This window comes from Penicillium odoratum, assembly GCF_028828045.1.
Source record: "Penicillium odoratum strain IBT 22623 chromosome Unknown utg000001l_segment0_segment0, whole genome shotgun sequence".
Taxonomy (NCBI): Eukaryota; Fungi; Ascomycota; class Eurotiomycetes; order Eurotiales; family Aspergillaceae; genus Penicillium; species Penicillium odoratum.
The window spans coordinates 2,983,979-2,998,751 of record NW_026643143.1 but is presented as its reverse complement, the minus strand read 5'-3'; the positions used below and the strand labels follow the sequence as shown (position 1 = coordinate 2,998,751).

At 49.8% G+C, this 14,773-nt stretch overlaps 5 protein-coding genes across 5 annotated transcripts; 3 read left to right on the top strand and 2 right to left on the bottom strand.

Moving 5' to 3' along the window:
- Positions 1–1,769: 1,769 nt before the first annotated feature.
- On the top strand, positions 1,770–3,673 carry has1 (ATP-dependent RNA helicase HAS1; the record flags this gene model as incomplete). Its single annotated transcript, XM_057135078.1, has 3 exons — positions 1,770–3,056; positions 3,115–3,375; positions 3,428–3,673. 3 exons carry the CDS (start codon positions 1,770–1,772, stop codon positions 3,671–3,673), a joined length of 1,794 nt encoding a protein of 597 aa, XP_057001014.1.
- A 1,579-nt stretch (positions 3,674–5,252) lies between these two features.
- Positions 5,253–10,103, top strand: N7520_001142 (uncharacterized protein; the record flags this gene model as incomplete). Its single annotated transcript, XM_057135077.1, has 2 exons — positions 5,253–9,905; positions 9,960–10,103. 2 exons carry the CDS (start codon positions 5,253–5,255, stop codon positions 10,101–10,103), a joined length of 4,797 nt encoding a protein of 1,598 aa, XP_057001013.1.
- Positions 10,104–10,827: 724 nt separating this feature from the next.
- Positions 10,828–11,976, bottom strand: N7520_001141 (uncharacterized protein; the record flags this gene model as incomplete). Its single annotated transcript, XM_057135076.1, has 1 exon — positions 10,828–11,976. The coding sequence occupies one exon, from the start codon at positions 11,974–11,976 to the stop codon at positions 10,828–10,830; it is 1,149 nt and encodes a 382-aa protein (XP_057001012.1).
- A 595-nt stretch (positions 11,977–12,571) lies between these two features.
- N7520_001140 (uncharacterized protein) lies at positions 12,572–12,841 on the bottom strand (the record flags this gene model as incomplete). Its single annotated transcript, XM_057135075.1, has 2 exons — positions 12,572–12,657; positions 12,724–12,841. 2 exons carry the CDS (start codon positions 12,839–12,841, stop codon positions 12,572–12,574), a joined length of 204 nt encoding a protein of 67 aa, XP_057001011.1.
- A 613-nt stretch (positions 12,842–13,454) lies between these two features.
- N7520_001139 (putative haloacid dehalogenase-like hydrolase) lies at positions 13,455–14,593 on the top strand (the record flags this gene model as incomplete). The annotated part of the gene is made up of 5 exons (XM_057135074.1): positions 13,455–13,579; positions 13,781–13,813; positions 13,912–14,121; positions 14,209–14,371; positions 14,420–14,593. The coding sequence occupies 5 exons, from the start codon at positions 13,455–13,457 to the stop codon at positions 14,591–14,593; spliced, it is 705 nt and encodes a 234-aa protein (XP_057001010.1).
- Positions 14,594–14,773: the final 180 nt, after the last annotated feature.

Genomic DNA, 14,773 nt, shown 5'->3' with positions numbered 1-14,773 from the left:
ACCAAGGGAACTGTTCCCCAGTTGTGGGGTTGCCCAAAGGCACGAAAATAGTTAAGCGGACGTATATCCCGGTACCTTTCCGACCTGCATAAGATTCTGTAAATGCTCGTATTATTATATACGACAAGGCTGGGCACACCTGGGCACATTGGCGCGCCTAAATTGGACTATTGTTCTTTTATTCCTTAGTGAATGGAGTAAGGGGGTTAACAAAGCGGGCCTATGAGATACCTGGAATTTAAACCCGCCCTTCTCATTTGGAGTATACGAAGTACAAACCTTGGTGTGCGAAAAGCCTAAATCTTGAATCCTGTATCTGTGGTGTGTATAGCCTTGTAGACATCATGTGGGATAAAGGTCGGGTCATCTGGTTTCTCAGGCCCAGGGGCTGATCAATGCCAGAAATACCAATGCTCCATATAGTTAATTTCTCTAGCCTATGGGCACAGACCATCAGGCAAATGATGGCCAAGTTACCTGTGGCGTTGGCATTTGCACAGCCTCAGTGAAACCCCATCAGACAATCCTACAGTGTCCGAGATCCAGTTCCACGTGCCATGCTTTTCAACTTTGACCCGATTCCTTCTACACACATTACCGAGTTTTCCGGGTCGCCATCGAAATCGACATTCAATGATCGTCGCATGACGTCGACTATTCGACTCTTTGATATAGAATTAAGATGAGAAGATACTTATTGTGCGACCGTAAGGAACAGTTTTCAAGTTGGCTGTCAAAAATCGGACACGGCGCCAACGCTATTTTTGGGTCAGGGTTTAAGCTGATGCAGGGCCCACCCGCTGTGACCCTTTGATTCGCCCATTCTCTATACAATATTTGCATGTCTGTCTCTATTGTATTACTCAAATTTAATAAATCACCCACTCTGCTTGGTCAATCTATATACCGCTCCAAATACGTACATGTGCTTTCAGCAGTTGGACCTACTTACGTGGGGTTGACAGAAAGAAACTAAATTTATCCCTAGTGCTCAATGTAATGCGGGGTATATTGGCTAGAGCGAGAGGTGAAATAACACTCGCTGCCTGACCCTATAACTGCATAAAGAATGGGCAACATCTGTCACTTAGAATACAAGTATAGGGATACTTGCTATGCCAAGGTTGCCCAGTCCATAGTACGTACTCCGGACGAGCCCAGCCCTTGGCAATACATTTCGCGGCCACTTAATTTCCGCCAAGTTCATTATGCCAATGTTCACTTGCACGAAAATTACAATACTGAAGTTCAAGGCCAAGATGTGTCTGTCTTGGGCTGAGGCACTATTTTCTTTGAGCGAGTTTTGGAGTGTTGCCTAAATCATTTAATCCCAATCCCAGCCGGTGATTTTGACAAAGAGGCCAGTACGTACTCACGCACTTCAAAGTCCAAATTTTTCAGGCCGAATGGTCCGATCGGGGTGGAAACAATCGAAGTATACTTGGACCGAGAGCAGGAATTGGTTGGTCTGTGATACTCAACTCTGCGAAATTGAATTGGTGCCTGGATTGGTGCCTTAACTCATGTCTTAATTTATGCCTCATATTTCAGGCACGAATATCTCCTATCAGCACGTGACGGGTGGAGATTCTGCCGACTTTCACCGATTGGAAGAAAAAAAAGTAGCCGAATGGTTTTCCGCAGCGATTAGGTCGCATCTCCGGAGATCAAAACACCCAATCGACGGATAATACCTCCTTCGATCCAAGAGATTCTTTTTAATATCGTATCATTGAATCGCAAACCTCGCGGTCCGCTCAAACGACAAGATGCCTGGCCCAGTGGACACCACAAAGTCCATTGACGCCAAGAAGCGCAAGAGAAAGCACGCCGCTAAGCCTACCGCCGACAGTGAAGATGCCCCCAAGCCTGTTGTGGCAAAGTCAACGAAGAAGGCCATTGCCTCTCCCAAGCCTGCGACCGATAAGACAATCAAGAAGCGCAAAGTGAGCCACTCCAGCGACGACGAGAGCGGCGACGAGGCCGAGCAAGTCGAGCAAGTCGAGGAAGTCGAGGAGCAGGAGGATAACGAGGCCGATGAGGCTGAGGAGAAGGATAATGTTGCGGATCTCCCCAGCATGGGCGAAGTCAGCCTCCCCCAGACTGAGGGTGAGCTGAAGAAGTTTACCGAGCTTAACCTCTCGGAGAAGACCATGCAGGGTATTCAGGACATGGGTTTCGAAACTATGACTGAGATCCAGCAGCGCACAATCCCACCGCTGCTTGCCGGTCGTGATGTTCTAGGTGCTGCGAAGACTGGGTCGGGAAAGACTCTTTCTTTCCTGATTCCTGCGGTTGAGATGCTCAGCGCCCTGCGTTTCAAGCCCAGAAACGGTACTGGTGTTCTTGTTATCTCTCCCACCCGTGAATTGGCTCTTCAGATCTTCGGTGTTGCCCGTGAGCTTATGGCCCACCACTCTCAGACCTACGGTATCGTGATTGGCGGTGCCAACCGTCGTGCTGAGGCCGATAAGCTCGCCAAGGGTGTTAACCTGCTCATCGCCACCCCCGGTCGTCTCCTTGATCACCTCCAGAACACCCAAGGCTTCATTTTCAAGAACTTGAAGACTCTCGTCATTGACGAGGCGGACCGTATCCTTGAAGTCGGTTTCGAGGACGAGATGCGCCAGATCATCAAGATTCTTCCGGCCGAAGAGCGTCAGACTATGCTTTTCTCCGCCACTCAAACCACCAAGGTCGAGGATTTGGCCCGTATATCTCTGCGCCCTGGCCCATTGTACATCAACGTTGATCACCGCAAGGAGCACAGTACTGTGGAGGGTCTGGAACAAGGATACGTGATCTGTGAAGCCGATCGGCGCTTCCTGCTCTTGTTCTCGTTCCTCAAGCGCAACCTGAAGAAGAAAATTATTGTCTTCTTCTCCAGCTGTAACTGTGTGAAGTACCACGCCGAGCTTCTGAACTACATTGATCTACCCGTGCTTGAGCTGCACGGAAAGCAGAAGCAGCAAAAACGAACCAACACCTTTTTCGAGTTCTGTAACGCCACTCAGGGTACCCTGATTTGTACTGACGTTGCTGCTCGTGGCCTTGATGTTTGTCTCCAATGCCTTTAATTTTGATCCCGTTTCCTGACCTTATTTTTTTTTTTAGATCCCCGCTGTCGACTGGATCATTCAGTTCGACCCCCCAGATGACCCCCGTGACTACATTCACCGTGTCGGACGAACTGCTCGTGGTGCCAACGGTAAGGGTCGCAGTTTGATGTTCCTGCAACCCTCCGAGGTTGGCTTCCTCAAGCACCTGAAGGAGGCTCGCGTGCCGGTGGTCGAGTTCGAGTTCCCCTCCAACAAGATTGTCAATGTCCAGTCTCAATTGGAGAAGCTCATTGGTCAGAATTACTATCTCAACAAGGTAAGCCTCCCACACGCCTAATTTATTTCTCCATATACTCATCTCTATTTAGTCTGCCAAGGAAGGATACCGATCGTACCTCCAGGCGTACGCCTCTCACTCCCTTCGTTCCGTGTTCGATGTGCACAAGCTGGACCTGGTCAAGGTCAGCAAGGGCTTTGGCTTCCCCACTCCGCCACGGATCGATATCCAGCTGGGTGCCAGCATGAGCCGCGATAAGCGACAGGAGCAGCAAGGTCGCCGCACATACGGGAGCCAGCCCAAGGGATCGAAGTTCAAGCGCAAGCACGAGGATTAAGCGTGCTATGAGTGGAATGCTGAAATTACAAAAAGTCCATGGTCGCCTGCATTTATCATTTTGGGAACTGTGGAGTTAAAACTGTGTAGATATACTATTTCAATCTTTATTTTTGACCTGATTTGTGAACTCCTCTCCCGTCTACTACCTTGTAACACAATTGCTAAAATATCTAGAGGCTGGCCATGTGGGAGCCCTGGAAAAAGATAACCTTTGTGTTTTGTGATTCCACGTGGGCGTTCACCTTTATCTACCATGAAACCATGTATGGATCCAGATCTATTTCCTAGAAGTTGTCAATTTTTCTTTTCAATTTCCAATAAACGCAATTGGTAGACCTGTGAAGATTTTGCCAACAAGCTTGATTACCCTTATGTACGAGGCTGCAGGTATTGCCAACTACTGTGGGTGTAGTCCCGATAGCAATTTTGGTGATTTGCAGCCCCTTGCAATAACGACGCATTATTTCTGTAACACCCAAGTCTCGCCCTTTATTTATTATGTTTTTGTTTAATGAAAAAACAGAACATGTGTACCGAGGAGAAACTCGTATGCTGACCCAAATCATCCAACTGCTCGGGAAAATCGCCCGATCATAGAATGTGATGTGGTAGATGTGTTGGCAGTGAAGAGAACCAATCACTGAGTCTCCAACACACCCAGGATCGGTGTCGTCTGGGCGACCATCTCTTTTCCTTTCCGCTGAACCGGTTCTTATGTACTTTTTCAACGGATAGTCCGTGTGCTTGTGTGACCGCGTAATTTTAACTGAGTTGTTGGTCTTACTGTTTAACAGTTGACGCATATAGGTAGACAAAATTTGACGTATGTGTGTATAGTCAACGTGGAAGAATGTTGTGGCGTCAACCTACGACGATGACATGGAATATTAGAGTGATTTTTAAATAACTTATAGAATCTTAATCAACCAAGGAACTGATCCCGGGATCCGCAGTCCAATCCAAGGTTCTTGTTTGTAGGTACATATGGGTTTTTACCGCTTATCGGGAACCTGGGGGATGTACCCAAAGACCAGCCATCTTCTTTTTCATGTAGAAGAGGCTGGGCTGATCGATCAACTTTGATTTTTTATTCTCGGGGATCACAGTTCTTTATCCCTGTGAAACTTCTCCTTCTCATTCTTTTCCTTCAGAATCCAATCGGATTTTCCATCCCCTTTTCATGTGAGGGATCAGCGGAGAACAGCTTGTTCAACCTTCAGCTCGCATAGCAACCACTCACCGATTGCTTTTCTTCCCTCCTTTCCTCCCCGTCCAACTTTGAATTTCCTTGTCATCGTCTTGCAAGGTGACTTTGCGCTGGTACGCTCTTAATTCCTTACTTCAAAAACATTCTCCGGCCCTTGAATCCCCTTCCTGTACCCGATCTCCCGATCTCCATCTCCATCTCCCTTACCCCCACTATTGTGTTGTCACGGATCATCAACAAGTGACCATCCTTTTCCCCCATTCCCATCAGTCTCGCTGGGATCCATTCTCTTGTAGTATGCGATTGTCGGACTGAGCAAAGAGTTTCAAGCAAAAGAGAAAGAGAGAGGGAGAGGGGCCCGTTTCCAGCCATGGGGGTCAACACCCGCAGACCCGTCCTTCCCGCCCCTACAGAATCTCTCGTCGACACCAACGGTGGCAGCGTCACGGGCACAGATTTGGCAACTGACATTTCTCGCCGCACAGACAAGACGTCTTACTCGATCCCGGACGACGGAAGCCCTGTCACGCTTTCCACCCGGCGCCATCGGGACCGGGACGACAAGCTGTCTCATTCACACCGCGACTCGCAGACTTCCCTCCTCATCGAATACTTTGAGGGTGGGAAGGGTGCCAGCGGAATTACATCTCGACCTAGTGTACGAGTACGAGTCACCCCCTCGGGTAGCCGAAAGTTGAAGGACAAGGATCACATCCAAATCACCGAATCTGGTTCTGGTCGCAAGCCCTCATATACTCGTCGCATCTCGCTCACGTCGCCATCTTCCAAACCACGTCAGCTCACCGAATCGAATTTGGAATTGGAGGATCAGAGTGGCAGCGACAGTAATTCTGCCGAAGAAGGTCAACGCCCGTCATCACGACACCTACCGGTCGAAATCGAATTCATGAATCGCGACCAGGGAAGCGAAGTATCGGCATTTTCGCGTGATGCCCGATACATGCCCACCTCGGATGTCTCATCCATGCCGGCGGACAGCATGTTGGAAGGTGCCTCGTCGGCAGGGCCTCGACGAAAGCGCAGCCAAAGCCTCGAACGTGGTGCCAAACGGGAAACCAAAAATTTACTCAAGACTCCGTCCCGACAACGCAGTCGCAGCTTGAGTCATGAGCGGATCGTTAGTCGGGTTGCTGAGAAGCTCAACGAGTCGCCCCATGAGGTTTCGAGCAAAAAGAGCAAAAGCAAAAGCAGAAGCAAGAATGCTGGTAAAGATTACCTCGACGCTGAACCGACGAAGCCATCATCACGCCGGAGGCGACATGTGACAGAAGATGAATATATTCCGAGCCCGGAATCCAGCCTACTAAGCACGTCCGCTGTCTCTTCAAATCGCAAGTCCGACGCATACTCTGTTCGATCCGGCGCCTCAAAATCTTCCATCAACAATCCAAAGCTCTTGGAGACGGTTGAAGATGCGATCAGACGATTAATTCTTCCGGAGCTGAAAGAGCTCAAGAAGGATCAAAAGGTGATGTCCAACACATCCAAGTTCGACCGAGACATGACGACTTCATATTCATCCACCAGTTCTCGCGATGAACTGGGTCGGCGCCTGTCAAAGCATGCGAGTGCGCCAGATGTCATGAAGCCCAAGGTCGTTCTGAACAAGAATAGCAAAGACGAGGGCATTGTTCTTGCTGGCGAGCCCGTTCCCCAAAAGAAAGAGCGCAAATTAAGCAAGAGCAGTGACGCCTCTGATGCTGGATGGGTGAAGTATAACCGACCAGACCTTACGGAACAAGAAAAACTTCGCAGGCAAAAAAGTAAAGGTCTCCGTGATGCACATGCGGCAGCACGGGTGGGCACAGCTTTGACATCGGCATCTCTCAGACATCACGATTCCCAGTCCAGTATCGGGAAGAAAGAACGGAGAGCCAGCGGCTCCCAGAGAAGCGTGGATCCCGAGGGATACAATGAAACCGAGCTCGTTTTCCAAAAACACAACGTGCCCGCCATGCCTATGCACAGTGAAATGGACTCGGAGTTGACCCGCGCATCGTTGCTATCGGAGCGAACAGAGAGCCCTATCCCTCGCAAGAGGCTTTCCCAGGCGGAAATCTCTCGTGGCTCGCCGCGACAAGTCGCCTCTCCAACTGCTCGTACCCCTACCCGGACTCCCTTGGACTCGCGGTACGAACTTGGCATGCGCCATGGCAACCAGTCACAACGTGATATCTCCCTCCACAGTACATCCGATCGTGACCTCCATGCCAAGAGCCAGTCGCCCGCAAGCGATGAGGGTCATTGGGCTATTGCCGAAGCTGCAGCCGCCAATTTGCTGGATGCTTCTCATCCAGGAACTCATGGCTTCGAACCTTATGAGACTGGCCGTCAACTCAGCCCTATTCAGAGCGTAGCTAGCGATCGCACTCAGACCCATGGCGATCAATATTCCAACAAGTACCATGACGGACCCCAAAAGGAGATGGAGCCTCGTCTCTCAATTGAGTCGTTGTCCTCTGCACCTAGCACCAACCTTGCGCGATCCACTCGCCAAGGGGTGAGCCCCGGAAGTCAGAGTGCCTTCTCCAAATATGGCGAAGAGGGCCCTGAACTTGGGTATGAACAATCACGCCACGTGTATCCCGAGGATGATATCTTCGGTCATGAGGAGGAGTCCAAGCTTTCCTATGGCCAAGAAGATAGTGAGGTTGATTTCATGGATCGGGTCAAGCAGGGACAGCATGTGACACCTGCCATCGCTGCCAACCCGCAGTTCGTCCAAGCCATTGGTATCGAATCAAACGTTGCTTCTTTGATGGACCCCTCAATTTTAGAGACTCAGTCCTATCAGTCTGGCAGTCGTTCACAGACGGATTTAGCCCCGCGATCTCAAAGCAGAAGCCGAAGCCAAAGCCCCGAGAAGCCTGCCAGCGAAGCATACCGTGGAAGTCCTCTTAAACAGCGTCAAGATGCGTCCAGCCCCGATGAGACGTCTTTCACGCGCCGAATGGGTGTCACGTCGCCTCCACAGAGCGTGACACAGTCAATCGAAGACCTGGAAGAGGCAGGTATGATGGCTGCAGCCGCTCGTGGTATTGACCGTGGTCTTGATAGCCCCCTCCTCGAGGCAGACCATCGTAGCCAGGAATCCGAGTCTGAAATCAATACAAACCCCTCTATCATCCAAGGCCCGATTGGTGGTATGGCTCAAGGAAATGGCGATCACTGGGCATATGACTCGCGATCCCCGCCTGCTGGACAGGTTCCGTACTATGACCCCAATCCGGCTGGAGCAGCCAAGAACCCGGGTGCTCAACCGCGTGGCCTCGATGCCGAGTATTACGAGACCGCCCGGAACATTTTCGGCGGCGATGACTATTACCCTGATCAGCGAGCCCAACAGCTGTTTGACACGCCACCTGGGGTTAAAGACGAAGGCTACGTCTCGGCTGCTAATCCTGTGTCTCCGAGCGTTGGTACCCCCAAACAAGCAAGCCGAGGCATCGGAGCTGCTGATGCCTTTGATACCCCCGCGGACGTGGAGGACTTTTCTGGTAATCCGCGTCACTTCAGCGGTTATTCTCATGGAGTTGGCTCGCCGCTCTATGATAGTGCTACTGGTCATGGCATTGAGAGGATAAAGTCCAAGGACATTGTTGCTCTCATGGATCATCTCACCGTCCGTGATGCCCAGCGCAATGCTCGGGATACCGAGATGTTGGTCACCCTCGTCCGCAGTGCTGCTGAGATGCGCACCTCCTTTGACGAGATGAAGAAATTTATTGCCCAGCAAGATGAGTTGCTCCTTGATTCCACCGAGAAGCAGCATGAACGCCTCAATCAAGTCCTTGGTGGTCCTCGGCCGCTGCCTCCTAGTGGATCTCGTAACCGCCAACTGAACCTTGAGGACGAAGAGGATCTGCAGTCCAAGCGGAAGAATATTTTCAAGCGAGCTCTCAAAGGATTGAGTCTCAAGTCGGGCAATGATTTGTCCAAAATTGAAGGCATGCTGGAACAGCTGCTTGACGAAGTCGAAGCTCTGCGAGAAGGTCAGGGCGTGGCCAGCCCGCGTGCAGCCGCTCGCATGAGTGTCGATGTGATTGACAATGGTATCACTCAGGGCAATCGTTCTCTTTACACGTCGAGCCCAGCTCGGCAAGCTAATGCAGATCCGCGGGTCAGCACCGTTCCTGAGGAGGATGAAGAGGACGATGAGCTTGATGAGGGTGATCCGTACATGACTTCCCACCTACCTGTGCAAGACTTTGCCCGCCACGAAAGAGCTGGATCTCTTCCCCTTGCTACACCTCCCCGCAAGCCACTAGCCTCGGGGACCCGAAGCAACGAGACAACACCCAAGGCTCCTGTTGACAAGGCCGAAAAGGCGCGCAAGCACAAGTCAAGCAGTTCATCGATCTTCCCCAAGTTCTCGCGCTGGTCCAAGACCACCGCTTCATCCATGGGGGATAACCTCCGCAACAGCATGCAGCCTGGACGGAAGGAGCGTCCATATTCGGAAAATCTGTCTCGATCCGGGTCTGATCTTGCACAGGATGCGTACCAAAAGACTGCTGATTACTACGACCCCGAGGGTGATGATCGCCTCCGCTCCTCGTACAGCGCGGACGACCAGCAAGAGAACCGGCCCCCATCCCCACTGGTCCCTTCTCAAGTTTCCGAGGCCCCCAAGTACCGAGCTCACCGTGGAAGTCTCGATCTCCAGCACCCCCAGCCCCGACAGGGACCAACTGGACGCTTTCAGTCCGCCCTGGAGACCCAAGCACAAGCCTTCGCCACTCCTGGATCACCCAACTCAGAGCGCTGGGGCTCCAACCCCACCCTGCCAGTCATGCAGCCCAACCAGAACCGTTTCAGCGCTGGCAGCCGACTCTCCCCGATCTCCGACGCAGGCTATTCAGAGAACAGCTCCCGCGTAACAGGACCTCCGCGCCCTCCGAAGGTCAAAGACGAGGGGCCACTCATCCCCGAGCGACCACCCAAGGTCCTCGAAGATGAAGACCAAGCCTCGACTTCCTATGGCGATCGTGTTACTTCAAGGGTACGTTCTAGTAGAACTCTTCCAACTCCAGATCACAAACTAACTCACTCCCAGGGCTCCGCCATCCGCTCCCCTCCCACCCGCAAACCAACAGGCCCTCGCCCCTTGACCTCTGGCGGCACTTACAGCCCCAGTAACATCAAGCGCACCCGCTACCGAGGCAGTCCGATGCAGATCGACTATGAGGATGAATATTGAGACCGCATTGAGATACCCTAGGTTGTATTTGTGTCTAGCGAGTTTTCGTTTTGCGTTTTTGCGTTTTTGCGTTTCGTTTTGTTATGTGACGAGTTCGGCCTCCGCGCCTATTACGACAGTGATGATCTCTTCCTATTGAGCCTTGAGCCTGACTATGACCTTGAAACAATCATCCTCTCCCATCTATGAGCCATTTGCGTGCAAAATCTATTTCTTCGGGTGTTTTTTCTCGTTTTCATTGTCCATAGCTTCGTGATGATGGGTGGGGCAGCTATGTATTGCTTTTTCTTCCCTTGTGCTACGCCCCCTCTCCTCATGCACATGTGCATTTCTTGAGGATTCTTTCTCTGTCACCTTATCGTTGGGGGTGTGTAGATACTGGTGCCTGGTGTGGTTGTGTCAATTTATGATCCGGTGCAACATATCGATGGACTTATTCTTCCCAAGTAGATAGTAAAAGAATCAATTTCATGCAATTCATTTTTTACGAGCTTCATAACACGGTAAATTGTCTAGAAGGTAGAAGTTGATTATAGGATAGTAGAGTGGTAATCACTGGCTAAGTATAATTCCTCATCTCAATCTTGGAACCGGAGCCAACATCCAAACTCACAAACACCAAACCTGACGAAAACAATAATAGAGACAGTCTGAAATCAAAATCAACCCCAAGAACCACATCCCGTCATTCCCTCATCCTGTCATCCTCTCAGCCTGTTCAGCCCTAGTAATCAGAAAAAGGTCTCACAGTCGTAGTCCCCCTCTCACGAAACGCATACTCCGCCGTCGCAAGCCCACTAAACTCAATCCCCTCACTCACAGGAAACTTCCCAGGATAACTCTCCGTAGAATGACACTTCGTCTTCCGATCCATCCTTACTCCCTCCCCCTCAGTACTGATATCCGACAAAGATTGCAAAGCCAACGCAAGATCAATCGGCCCATCAAGCGATGTCAACGACCGCAGCGACGCAATAGGCGACTTCTGTCCCGCGTGCAAGCCCGAGAGATGAGACTTAGACCCCGATGGCATAGCATGCAAGGTCTCCGAGATATTACGCACCTGGTGCAGAGGCAGGGAAGTCTCATTCTCGTCTTCACTGCGCTCTTCAATGCTGGCGCGGAATTTCCGTTCGTGAGCCGATTGGCGCGCGAGGAGAGCGGGGGTTGAGTGTGCTGCAGGAGTTTGAGTGCATCTTTCTCCCTCTTTCCCCTTAAGGTCTATAATTGCTGAGACCTTTGTGCGGGTTGAGGGTGGCATTCGTTCAATGGCTGTGTCGTACATAGAGACGTTGTTCTTCGAGAATTCGTCTACCACTGCGGCAGGTTTGCGGATTGGGGTGCCGATCTTGGGATCTTGAGAGTGGGAGGATAGGCGCTCGAGTGTTCTTTCGGGGTGGCATTGTGGCATTGTTGGAGGGGTTGTGAAGGCTGTTGAGGGTGGTCGGGGCATGGGGTCATCAATCGTGAGGTGGGATGCTGATGTGTAGGCGGCTAACTGGGTGCGGTTGTTCGTTGCATGGTGAAGGTTTGTTGATGGGTTTGGAGAGCGGTAGTTCGAGAAGGGGACGATGCTGATGATGAGATCTATTACTCGCTTCTCGGTTCGCTCAATGTGGTATTTGAAGGGTGGTAATTCTTGGGCGGAGGACGCGAGGGGGCGGGCGATATAGGATATCAAGTAGAGGAATTGGAGGTATATGAGGCTTGTGACGAGGGAGTTCGTTGTTGTTAGGGTGACAGGGAAGACGGCGTGGGTTCGATTTGATCGTTTATAGATGACGAGAGGCATTTCGATCAGGTTGTGGAAATTGCCCAGGGGATTAAGGCTGTTCAGAGTTAAGATTTCATTCAAATGCTGATTCGGTTGCATTTTGGTTGATGCGATGTTTGGGAAGGTACGAGTCTCCGACCATTACGACAATCACGTCAAGCCTCAAGCCTTGGATTTCTTATTGAGCCAAATGAACTTTGACAAATTTGAAATTATCAGTGTATTAATCAATGACAGTAACAGGGCCATCGAATGGTCTAGACATTAAAGTGAGTTGATAAATTCATAATCAAAGCTGTACAGCAACAGTAATCATTGAGGAACTCCTGTGCAGACTTTGGAAAGCCAATCTTTTCACAAGTAACAGCAAAGTGCTCTGTAGCTACATCATTGTTCCCGGGGCAATCGATCATGCTCACTGGATTATGATTGTTGGGTCAATGGTGTACTAGTGTACGACTTATCCAGGTGGCATGGAAAGGGGAATATGATGGAATCAATTTCAGTCTTGGATAAAATCTTAACGTAATGTTGAAGAAAGCAAAACACGATCAGCATCTATGTATCTATGTGTTCAGAATAGACCACCAATCCCGATACCATAAGCAGATTCCTGGACCAGCCAACACATCCACTTTTCTATAACATCCAATGGTACTAGAACTGTCCATCGAGCATCGAGATACTCTCATATTTAGTTGCTGTTGTCCTGGTCGTCCTCATATTCCTCGTAGTCGTCAAATAGTCCAGCGACATTCTTCGCATCCTTGAGCAAATTTCCTATTGATTTATTAACTCATGTTCAAATTCAATATTTCTCCACTGGTAAGGGCATAGGAAACCCACCAATGTTCAAGGGTTCCGCAACGGGAGCCGGGGCGGGAGCAGCTTCGGGAGCTGGAATGGCAGCAGCGGTGGCCATAGCAATGAAAGCAGAGATGGTAAGGATACTGAAGAACTGCATTGTAAAGGATTGGAGTTGGTTTGAAGCTTGGAGCTTTGGAAATTGGTAGAGTTGATAGATGGAAAGATGAATTGGATTGTGTTGGAGTGTGAATGGAGAATTGATTTGGGAACGAAGAACCTTTTTATATTATTTGTGTGAGGGATTTGGCCCGCGAAGCTCTAGCTCATGGGTATAGATCGTATTACGAATTTAGGTAGCTGTCTATTAACGGAGTAATGTGATTATCGATCTAGGAAATGATCGGTATAGTTCCAATGGGGGCGGTGGCGGAGTTTGTAACCTCAACCAATCAGATTAATTTCCCATTGTTGGCATACACAATTCAAGCATAGTGTAAGACGACTAAATGGACATGACATGAAATCTGGATCGTTCCTTCGCTTCTATAGTTAGAATTGCTAGATTCAGTAGAGTTCACAATAGATATACAATTGTGTGTATACGTTTGTCAATCATTCTACGCCTCTCAAGGTACGAGTACTAGATGACGATAGATCGCGCAGATCCACTTAAATCTAATCTCGGCCCAATTCCCGAGTTCCGACGACACCTCCACATTCCTTGACTCATGACGACTCGTCTAGCATCTCTCCGTTCCAACTTATTTACCATGGCTGGCCGTGCAGTAGATTGTCAGCATGTGCGCCCACGGAGGTTCGCACCACTCGATTCCACCAAAGCATCGGATGCTCCGCGGCTAAAGGGAATCGTGTTCGATGTCGATGGAACCTTATGGTAAGGCACTCTGAGCTTTCCTTTTCTTCCTGGGGCATGGCCTCTATATCATAGAAATTCCACCGCACTTTGGCCTCCATGATCTATGCTACCACTGTCAGCTTGGATTAGGTTCAATTGCTCCACCCTGGGCAATGAGCTCTCAGTCACAGATACAAGAGGATCTTATTTGTCTCACAATACGTACTAACATAAGACCAGTCTTCCACAGCACCACATGTTCACTGAAATGAGGTAAGCCTATGCCGACCTATCCGCAATTTCTACATAAAGAATGCGGCTCCAACACCAGATCGAAAAAACATCCATAAATCTAATTTTCATTCTTAAAGAGATGCGCTCGGAATAGACAAATCAATCGATATTCTCCACCATATCCAAGCTCTCCCCACTGCAGAAGATCGCGCCGCAGCCGTCACGAAGATCCAAGACGTCGAGCGGCGTGCCATGATCGACCAGATCCCGCAGCCAGGTCTGGTAGGATTAATGGAATACCTGCAATCCCGCGGCTTGAGACGGGCACTTTGTACACGGAACTTCGAGTATGTGTCCTCGTATCTCTAATCCCACTTCAATAATATAAAATCCACGAAAGACGAAACATGCGTTTGCTAATCAATTCCTTACAGATCCCCTGTCCGGTACCTTCTCAACAATCACCTACCAGAGCATATTTTCCTGCCCATCATCACGCGCGACACGCCGAATGTAATCCCGAAACCAGACCCAGCTGGTATCCTGCATATTGCACAGGAATGGGGCTTGACTAATCGGGCGGAGAATTTGATTATGGTGAGTAGACCTGGTCGCCATGGTATTGTGGATGCTGATTTGTTATAGGTTGGTGACAGTATCGACGATATGACGGCCGGGCATAAGGCTGGTGCGGCAACGGTGCTGCTTTTGAATGAGAAGAATGTTCATTTGCGGGAACATGCTCATACTGATATGTGTATTGATCGGTTAGATGAGTTGATTGAGATTCTTGAGCAGGGGTTTGTTGGGCAGCGGTAAGGTCCCGAGCACGAGTAGGCTTCATGGGGTTTTCCAAGTATACTTGAGGTTTATCTGGTTTTTTGTAGTTGATAAAATCGCCTCTCTTTGGATATGAAGAGTCTTGGAGCCTTGGAATATTAGATCGAGCATGGATAACGTGGTATCTTTCCTTGATATTTGATCAAAAAAATATGTAAA